Source organism: Larimichthys crocea, chromosome XVI, assembly GCF_000972845.2.
Source record: "Larimichthys crocea isolate SSNF chromosome XVI, L_crocea_2.0, whole genome shotgun sequence".
Taxonomy (NCBI): Eukaryota; Metazoa; Chordata; class Actinopteri; family Sciaenidae; genus Larimichthys; species Larimichthys crocea.
In genome coordinates this window covers 6,413,983-6,424,933 of record NC_040026.1, presented here as the reverse complement: position 1 = coordinate 6,424,933, position 10,951 = coordinate 6,413,983, and the positions used below count along the sequence as shown (strand labels likewise).

Sequence of the window (10,951 nt, the reverse complement as noted above, 5' to 3'; positions counted from 1 at the left end):
TATTTCGAAATGACCGTATTAAATAAAACAGAAATAACTCAATTATTCTTGTGCGGCCGGTACTGATTGATCCGCGGCCGGTTGGGGACCCACTGATCTATCCTGACTAATTCTGGGGCACTTCGATCTGGAGCGATTTACATCGGTGTTATATCCTGTATTTAATTTATTTATCTTGTTTTGTGTGTATATATATCAAGTGATACAAATTTAAAACACTGTTGTGTCGGTGCAGGGGTTGGGGGTAGTTGGTTGGGGGTGGGGGGTGGGGGAATGTAGCCAGGCCACTCTGGTGGACGTGGTCGATAAGGCTGGGTGCACGAAGGACGAAAACTCTGGCACAGGACAAAGGGAGACACAGAACCTATAGACCACACAGATGGGTAATGGGGAACAGGTGGACAATCAGGAATCACAGCAACAGGTGACACACAAGGGAAGGGCAAGTGACTTGAAACGAGAGGGCAGGTAAATTTCAAAATAAAACAGGAGAGGACAAGACAAAAATAGAGCAGCAACATCAATATTTGTTTATTTGTATCTATTTAAAACATTTTAATCAGCTTTTAATGGCTTATTCACAGTGCTTGTATAATTGACCTTTCGCCGAGCCCGTCCCCTTAGTTACTGTTGCTAGGTCCTCAAGCGCGACAGAGTGCCATGACGGGAAGAGGTATACGCGTGTGGTCAGTGACAGTTTTGGAGCAATACCTCCGCATATCCTCCAGATCGAGGCAAACGGGGTTACAATATGCAGTGGGGGATATATCAATATATTAAAATACGCAACAAGGGACATAACCACTATTAAAACAGGAGAAACCCCATGACCTCTACCTCACATGCAACCAGGACAGCCTTGTGGACAGTCATGCTCTTGCACTGACGGCAAGCTATGCAAAGTCCACCAAGCGAAAAAAACGTTTCAAAATAAAAGACCGCTCGACTTAGACTGGGACTATAATAAAGGGGGACTTACTACTTCATCCACAGTTGGTAGGAGAAGAAGAAAATATTACTTAATACTTAATATTTTCTTCTTCTCCTACCAACTGTAGATAGAGTAGTAAGTCCCCCTCTATTATAGTCCCAGTCTAAGTCGAGCGGTCTTTTATTTTGAAACGTTTTTTTATTTCGAAATGACGTCACTCACAGAAATCTGCAGACCTTTATCTTTGGCCGTTTCTCCTCTTCTTTTCTTCTTTTTCTAAACTGGGCACCTGATGCTTCTTTGGTTTTTTACTTTGGTCCATGATGAAGACTCCACATCATCATTAACACCGTTGGTTCACCCGTCAATCAACCGGAGTCACGTGAGGTCACGTAGATGACTGAACAGATGTTTTTTTTTTTGTTTTTTTTTTCATTTTTCACATAACCCAATTAATTACATGTAGGTATATGGGTCTATGTTAATTCTAGGAATGAAATACAATTTATTTGAAGCAGTTTGTGTTGTGTGGCTTGCCGCCTGGGATCAGTCTATCCCTCGCCCCCCTCCACCTTGCCTCTTCTGACACACACACAACCTACATGACTCTCAGCAGGAAGTTGATGTGACAATGAAGGCGCCCACTCCACTAACTTGACGTGGAAATGAGCGGTATAGAAAACTGAAGAGTTTTTTTTTTTTCAGGGTACTTGGAAGAGATTGCTAGATTGATAGATTGCACCCTGGGCGGTCGCCGACATTGCCCATAGCAAAAACCAGCCCTGACATCCACTGTATTTCCAGAGCGTTCCTGTTTCCTTGTTTTGCCTTTTTACCTCCACGTCGGAGTGTTTTTTGTTTCCCTCCATTGCCGTCGTTTTTTGTTAAATAAATTTTGGCTTAAACCTCCGTCTCTCTGCACCTGAGTCTTCCTTCCCATCCAGACCTGAGAATTGAACCCACTCATGTCTGCAGGTTACTGTATCTTAACTTAGCAAGAAGACTAAAAAGAGAGGAAAGGGGTCAGCCCAGCTCTTTCCAGTGTTAAAAACATCCTCCTACCAGTACTTCTAAAAGTCACTAACTTAACATGTTCCGTCTCGTTAGTTTAATCTGTACCAAAACAAAGTGTGAAGATTTCCTGAAGTTACTGCCAGGCTAGCATGATTTCCACCTGCTGGCTCCAGCTTCATATTTTACGTACAGACGTGAGCACAGAAATGATCTTCACATCAAACTCTGTGCCAGAAAGTGAATATGTATTTAGCAAAATGTTGAACAAGCTGACTCTGCAGCCAATCTGAAAACAGTAACAATGACAGACAGAGTGTTTTACAGTATTTATGACACTTTCTTATTTGTACTTACAGAGCTGCACGCCAAAGTGTATTTTCATATGTTGCGCATGAGCCCAGTACTTTGTGTAAATGTGTCCAGATATGGCTATGAGCACCTGTAGAGGTGGACGGCAGTGGCTTTTAATGCATTTTAATGAACACTGCAGGTGCGTTTGCATATGAAGCATTTTTTGCCCTCTCAGTCAGTCGAGTCATGCAGGAGGTGGATTTAAAGCAGGTGTATAAACTGAGGCGATTTTTCAGTTTTTCAGTATTTCATGACAGTTTTTACCGCTGACTTCACAGACTACATTTCCGTCTCTGGTCTGTATCTCTCACTCTGCCTTTTACGAGCTGCCTGGCAGAAGTCGTATTTGCTCACCGTCTGCACCATTTGTTTTTCCACTCTCTCCTCTGCGTTTCCTGTTCTCCTGCTGTACTACAGTACATCGGCCATTCCTCGCAGCGTCATTATCTAAAACAGCCAAATATGACCACTGTTCTCACAGGGCACCTTTTCCTTGGTACTGCCACTCACACGGAGGAAGAAAATACACTTGCAAACGCTGTTTTTATGAATTCTTTGTTGCTTCTGATGTGAGAGCAGGCTGAATGAAGGCCATGGGGAACTGTTGAGCGGGGTTTTCCAGTCTGGACATCAGGGAATTTTCGTTTTTGCCTCCCCAACATCAGCACGTCTTCTTTGCATTTTTGTTTACAATCTATATTGGGCACCTCAGTCATTCTCTATTGTGAGGGTAACACTGGGTAACACACTGGTCAAAGTACCTATTCCCACACACCACACAAAAACACTTTATCCCTCTGCATCTGCTCCGAGACACAAATACTTAAAACACTGGGTCATGATTCATAAAAGCAGCATATTCATACAGGTGGCCAGGTCATGGGACAAGAGAGCCAGTCTCTTTCTACAAGATGTTGTTTATCTGAGCAAGTTACCTAAGGGAAAAAAAAATATATATATATATATTATATATATATATATATATTGGGTTGAGCAGCGCCGTCCACCGACTGTGTGACGCACACTGGTTGGTTAACCTCGTGCAACACTGACAGACAATACGCTCACTGATTATCTCTGAGTTTAAAGGCTCAGGGGGCAGTCACACTTAACACGGGAGTTTTCTTTGGTGGGAACACGAGTGGAAAGCTGATTTCAGCTTGATTTGTTTCAGAATCACAGTTAACTCACAGACACTGTTACGTTGTTTGAAGTGAGTTTGTACTTGTGTTCATACTGTAAGAGATCATATAAATTATGCGTCTGTCTTTGTAATTCCAGAACATGAAACATCCTAAATGCATTTAAGTAATTAATTTTACTATAAATATTTCTTTGCAGCTTCGGGTTTTATTGTGGCCACAAGTTTTTAGCCAATCAACAATCAAAGACATAACAAAATATTGAAGATAAAAACCAAAAACTGTAAATCTGGTCCATCAAACTTGATTTTGCTGTCCTTCATTAACCCAGCGAGGCAACTGGACTTGCCAAATCACAGGAGAATTCATCTTGCCATGGTTCGAGCCACACTTGGATCAGTCAGTGTCCTATGAGGAGCGACTGGCACGGATGTGTCACGTTTAGCAAACATCACACCGTTTCCATCGCTTCCTCACCAGAGTCACACTCCCACATCAAGATCTAGGCACTTGTCATCTTGCGTCTGTACTACTACAACACCCATACTCCCTAGAGCACGTGCATTTGCCACCAGACCTCTGCAGATAGTCCAGAATCCAGCTCCCACACCACATCCTTCAGTCCTCCAAGCCCTGGACAAACCAGCATACTTGCACTGCAAGTAAATAAATCGTCCTTGACGCCTTACTGGCGGAAACACATTAAAGCAGCAGACATTAATTTCAGTCCACGTGTCTCCACTTTAACCTTCCACCCCTTCACTTTAAAGAAACTCCATCTGAATTTATTAAACACTACAGAAGAAAAAAAACTGTGCTGTTTGTTGTTCATTAAAGATAAACGATTATGGCAATTGGCAATTCAAGTCTTTTTGCATTTGCCAGCAGTGATAAAGAATCTCTATGAAGGCAGTCCACTAAACTAACAGATGGAGATTGCTTCTCTATACACACACACACACACACACACACACACACAGAAAGCTTCTCCACTCTAAGTTTTTTTTCCTCAGGTAAGTCATCTGGATAAAACTGTGCCCTGAGTGCCCCCCTTTGGTCACTTTAGTAACTGCGGCATCTCAGTCCTCAGCCTGTTCTGTTGAAAGCTGCTACAGGCTGCTTCAGTCTGTCTGCTGACATGAATAAGTTAATGAATACATCTTTTCACTTTAAGATCAGGCTGCAGTTATTCATATAATTCTATTAGACCCAAAGATGTATTTAATATCATTATCCCCCCTAACCCTAACCCTTTTTTTTGCAAGCATAATAAAGATTTACAACCTGTTTGCTGTGAACTAAAAATGACAATAATCACACTTTAGAGGGCAGTTGTGGTTCAGGATCAGTGAGGATGAGGAGAGGAGCTGTCTAGCAACATATTTGCTCAACACATCCTGCTAAGGTTTGGTATTTTTGGGAAGATGTCCAAGGTCCACCCTGATATTTAACTCTCTGTACCAAAGCGGGTTAAATGCCGGAAGGAACGTCATTTATTAACTTGTTTTGTGGAAGTTATTATTTTTTGTTGTTACGCACAGACTGTCCCATCTCCTTAATGCTGTGCCGTTTACTATTTTTGACATGCCTGTTTCTCTATGTCCCAGCGCTCTCTCTCGTCTTCGTTAGAAATGACAGACTGACGCACCAGTGAGAGTTTGATCCGCTGTTTTTTTTTTTCTTTCTTTCTTTTTTCCTGCGCTCCCTGGAGCCCAGAGCTCCTGCTGCTTCACTGAGCTGTGACGTGGACAGGGGGAGGGGTGGTCCGCCGTGCGCTTAAATACGCGCCTCCACTCCACGGAGCTCAGACAGAAACAGCACAGCAGACAGCTCAAACAGCATCCTCACTGAACCAAAAGGCTTCTCAACCGCCTTTTATTTTTACGCACACGGACACTCCACGAACTCTGGTTTAACCATGATTAAGAAAATGTCGCCCTCCGAGAGCGATTATGACATCCCTGCAAAGAACTGCTACAGGATGGTGATTTTGGGATCCACCAAAGTTGGGAAAACGGCCATCGTGTCCCGGTTCCTGAACGGGAAGTTCGATGAGCAGTACACGCCGACCATAGAGGACTTTCACAGGAAACTGTACAGCATCAAGGGGGACGTTTACCAGCTGGACATACTGGATACATCAGGGAATCACCCATTCCCTGCAATGAGGAGACTCTCCATACTGACAGGTACTTATCCATGAGTGTGTTTCTTAGTGCAAAGTGGATTTTTTAATGCCACAGGTCGCGGTGCGCGCAGCGCGCCTTGAGCGTGTATTTTACAGAGTTAGAGTTGCATCTGTGACATGTTTCTGACTTTTGCATGCATCAAAAACAAGCCCAACTAACCAAATCATCCCCCCTCTCTCTCTTGTTCTCTCCAGGTGATGTGTTCATCCTCGTCTTCAGTCTGGACAACCGAGACTCCTTTCAGGAGGTGCAGCGGCTCAAGCGGCAGATCTTCGAGACCAAGTCGTGCCTGAAAAATAAAATCAAAGAGAACATCGACGTGCCTCTGGTCATCTGCGGGAACAAGGGCGACAGAGAGTTTTACCGGGAGGTGCAGCAGGAGGAGATCGAGCAGCTGGTGGCCGGAGACGAGAAGTGCGAGTACTTCGAGATCTCCGCCAAGCGCAACGAGAACGTGGATAAGATGTTTCAGACTCTGTTCACCTTGGCCAAACTACCTCACGAGATGAGCCCCGACCTTCACCGAAAAGTCTCCGTGCAGTACTGCGACATGCTGCACAGAAAGTCTCTGAAAAACAAGAAGATGAAAGACATTGGGGAGGCGTACGGTGTGGTCACTCCGTGCGCCCGGAGACCGAGTGTCCACAGCGACCTCATGTACATTAAGGAGAAGGCAATAGGAGGCGGCCAGGGGAAAGACAAAGAGAGATGTGTGATCAGTTAAGTAGACTGTAAGGCTCAGACTCAACGCAAATCTTTGAAAAGAGACGAAACCTGGTGCGTCAGCTTTTGAGAGGCGACCTGCACGGCTGCGCTGCACGCAGACGGGAAGGTGCGGAGACGCTGCGGGGACTGCGGCGTTGTGTCCGTGGACACAAAAAAAAAAATCCTGCCTGAAAAAAACACACACACACTGCCCACGAGACATGTGAGAATGTTAGCTTGTCCTGCCAATCAGAGCCCAGTGTGCGACGTGGCTTCATACTTTGTGAGACTCGCGCGTCGGTGCGTAAACATGTGTTTTTGTAGACGTCATGCCTTTTACAGGAGGTCAGAGGGGAGAGAAAAGAGACTCTTAGCTCAGGAGGTGCAATGTTGTTTACATCTTATCATAGATTTTTACAACAGCTCAGTACACTTGAATGTTTTGTTGCAATCTGAACTATTTTTTTTATTGTGAATGTATATTTATTGTCAATGTCCATTTTTGCAAAGAAGCCAAACAAGATCTTGAAATGTAATAAAAAAAAACATAAACTAAAACTTGTTTCCCAGCTCTTTTATCTGAAGTTTTTTTTTATTATTTCGACTGTTTTTGTACACACAACCTACAAACTCCTGCTCTTCACTTCATTCAAAAACACATGCAGTGAACACACACACACAAAAGAATATAGATTAGATGAGATAGAAACAATAAAGACTTTTGCAAATGGAGCATCAGTTTTCATAAATATTAATATTCTTAGTGCAAAAGTCCAGAAATGTTTCATTGCTGTTAACAAAATGAAATGTCTCAGCCATGCTGAGTATAATATGAGCTTTCATCCTGAAAAACACAGTGCAGATCCACATGTGGCACCTGGATCCAAACAGATACATCCTTCTGTAAATAAAGAAAGCGATAGCGCAGAGAACCTGGCTTCACTCCTCTGTGGAAGCAGAGCTTTTGTGGTTGTTTGAACGATGTTTAAAAAGAGAGGATCACACCTGGTGTCACAAAATCAGATCTGTTCACACAACAGTGGCACCATTATTAGTAAAATAACCCAAATCCCAATGCTTATGAATGGTGAATCATTGAATTCAGATGAATGAAGCTCTCTCTCTCCTTCCCTTTTTTTTATCAAAACAACTAATAAAAGTGAACTCGAACACCAAACGTAGCTGCAGTCTTATGAATGTGTGTGAATATTCATGCACACATTTTACATTATCAATACAAAAAACACGTGATGAGATGTTACATAACTGAGTGGATGTCTGTAGCATTTATCGGCGGATTTCGACAGCAAAATGATCTTTTCTGCCCTCGAGCGCCTTCATGAATTTTAATAACAAGCTGTACAAAAACCACAAACACAGAACGCTGGAATTATTACAGCCCGCAGCTCCAAACAAAGCAAACAGTTTGTTCTCAACACACTTTTAATTCTACGTTGTTTGCACCTGCTTCAAATGTTTCCCTTGAGATGGACTAGAAACACAGTGTCCAGTACTTTTTTTTTTTTTTTTCTCTCTCTGTGACGTGCCAGCTCCTCGCTATCAGGAATAATCCTCCAATTCACACACACACACACATAGAAAGAACATCCTGCATTATCCCGTATGTGTGTAAGGAGTCAGGGACACACAGTAGTGTACTGTAACACTGCCCTCCCACTAATCAGTAACACCATGTGCTCTATTCCATAATGAAAACACATAATTAAGGTGTTTATTAATATGCATCATCGTTGTCTTGATTAGCTGGACATCAGCCATTCCTCATTATGAGACTTGGATGTTGACCTAACCTTTGGATCATCAGCAACACACGGCTTGACAACCTGTAACTCAAGTTAAATATGGAATTATATTATATAAGATCACGTCAAGATGTGTGAGGTTCACACTCAACTAATCATGGTGAAACAGTCAGAGCATGCGCTTGCCATTATCACCATCAGCCTTTCCCATATGGCAAAAGCGTCAAATATTTCTACCAGCGTCAGAAGGCCAGAGGTGTCACAGTGTAAATAAGTACAGAGTGTACCACATATCGTTGCAGCAGAACAATGAGAGGATGGGTTGGAATTCTTTATTAGGACGTCAGAAAATATTTCAATCGAAATATCTGTGCCGCTGATGAGAGATGACCTGAAAAACTCTGAGCTGCGTAATGCATACAAGAATGGAAATGTAAAAATAGGCTTTGTTCTGCTCTGATGTCATTGTTTGATACCATACCGATATTGAGACTCTCCAGCTCATTGTAGGTTACTATTTATGTGCCAGTCTTTGACACTCATATTTCATGAAGAAAATGTTTTTCTTCCTTGTCCTCCTTCAGCTTTCTGTGATTTACAGTTTCCTCATGGACAGTAAAGTAAACTGCTGCAAACCGTAGCTGCTGATTGTGTTAGCTAATGTTAACTCAGTTTGTTAGCTGGCCTGCCCAGACTGTAAGCTCAGAGCATCGGAGGGTGTTTGTATCACAGATAATTGAGACCACCAGGAAAAGGAAGTTTTCAAGCCTCAGGAATGGGCCATTCTTGGTAGGAAGCAAGAGCTGGTGTTGTGCCAGAACCTGAGCTGAGCAAACAGGCAATGTAACCAGGCTCAATGACAGAGGCAAAAAGACAGAAGAGGAAGTTGACTGTAAAATGATCATTTCAGGTAAAGGTGGAGACACCTGCACTATGCTGAAACCGAAAAATCTCTCTACACAACATGTGCTTAAATTCCAGGAACTGGTTTTTGAAATGAGTGTCATGTGATGTCACTTCCAGATCTGCTGGGGCTAAAGACTATAAGTTCAAAGATGAAAACATCTGGGGGACTGTGGGAGTTATAAAACTTACCAGACCTTTGCAGATGTTGACTGCCTTCACTTCAAGGAACTATGCAGCGCAAAATCAATTTCCTGTGATAGCTGATGGGACAAATAATTATTATTAATTATTACATTGGGACACTAAACAATTTTTAAATAATGTCCACAGACAGTGTGTGTACACAAAAATGAAAGGACACTTTGATCTTCAGTGCTCAAACTCAGCTGACCTCCGTTTCGTGGAAATTTAATCTCACTATAAAAGAAAGAGCCATCATAAAATATTCTGCTTGACATTTAATCAACTGACCACGGTCAACCTGACAAATGTTCATTAAGGACTCACCGGGGGAGAATGGAGATGTCACAGTGAAGGTCCGTGGGATCCTGCTTATGCAACGCAATGTTGTAACTGACCTTGAGCGTGTTGCAGGGTCAGAAAGTTAGCCCGAGACCTGAGATGACCTAATGAGGTGTTGAGATGGAAGCCGGACTGTAACCTGAAGATCTGAGAAGATCAGTCCATCTGTTTTGATAGATTTCTTTTTTTTTGTTGTTGATTATGTCTGTTTTGAAGTGGTGTTACTTAACATCTACAATACCAATTTTTGTTGCACTCTGTTGTCCATATTGCTGACAGTTGCTGACCGTCGTCAAGTCACAGGTTTTTCTCTGCTGCTCCCACACGACGCTGGAGACAAAAACTAACCATCTTCTTTGGGACATGGTGAACTGATTGTCATTGACTGCTTATATTACTATTCCATTGCCCAATTTACCAAAATTAAGTATCCTGTAATGTGTCTGTGTGGAGTTAGCTTATATGTGCACATAGTCTGATTTCCTCCCATGTAGGTTAATTGGTAATTCTAAATTTCTCGTATGTGTGAAATCTCTATGTGTTCTGTGATGAACTGGCAACTTGTCCATGGTGTATCTTTCACAAAGCCAATTGCCCACTGCCAATTGGCTCCAGCCCACCTCTGATGAGGATAAGTGGTTATGGAAGATGGTGGATTTGCATAAAACAGGTGGATGGAAATGAAATCTGTTCTTTGGCAGGAAGTACTTTATTTATTTATTTTGAACATAATAGCAAGAAACCACAAATTTACATTATGCAGACTTGAAATATTTATTTATTTATTCTCACTTGAATATGCAAAAGCAATGGCAAAGTGGCTCATTCAGAATCTGATGTTTGTATCTCTGAAACTTTTCCTGCTGTCAAACTCCACTAATCTTCACAGAGCCATTAAAACAGCAGCTGTTTGCTTAACAAACATGTTTGAGTGATAACTCATGCAAATGTTTCTCAGCAGTGGATAAAGATCTCTGCTGGGGATCATTGAAGAGAAAATCACATCGTGTACTGAAGTAGCATTTCATTCTAAAATAAATGAAATCATTTGACCTTTGCTTCTTTCTCTACCACTACCATTAATATTGTAGGACTGTATCTGTTACATTACTGCTCTTATTATCTAAAACCCTGCTGCTGCTGCTGCTGCTGCTGCTGCTGTATGAATGAATGAGTGAGGTCACCATGTGGCATTTTCCGCCACCTCGTTGGCAACCTCCTCAAATTAAATCTACAACAACAGGCTGATCAACTGGAAAACTATACAACCTCAATTTGTCACGTAGCCATAATTAAATAAAAACGAACCCAGAATGTTGTCCACCCTTTGAGCCTTCAGCGTTATGTAACAACTAGCTATGTACAGACTGAGCTGGCATGAGACATTTTTATAAGAAATTAACATCTGAGTCATTTTGTTCTTTGAAT

The 10,951-nt window shown here is 42.3% G+C and overlaps 1 protein-coding gene across 1 annotated transcript; it reads left to right on the top strand.

The window, feature by feature from the left end:
- Positions 1-5,136: 5,136 nt before the first annotated feature.
- On the top strand, positions 5,137-6,530 carry rasd1 (RAS, dexamethasone-induced 1). Its single transcript, XM_010743671.3, has 2 exons — positions 5,137-5,627; positions 5,822-6,530. The coding sequence occupies exons 1-2, from the start codon at positions 5,357-5,359 to the stop codon at positions 6,349-6,351; spliced, it is 801 nt and encodes a 266-aa protein (XP_010741973.1). The 5' UTR covers positions 5,137-5,356; the 3' UTR covers positions 6,352-6,530.
- The last annotated feature ends 4,421 nt before the right edge of the window (positions 6,531-10,951 follow it).

Coding starts and splice junctions, on each gene's coding strand:
- rasd1 (XM_010743671.3), top strand. CDS start 5,357: ATGATTAAGAAAATGTCGCCCTCCGAGAGCGATTATGACATCCCTGCA. Junction 5,628..5,821: donor GAGACTCTCCATACTGACAG/GTACTTATCCAT, acceptor TGTTCTCTCCAG/GTGATGTGTTCATCCTCGTC.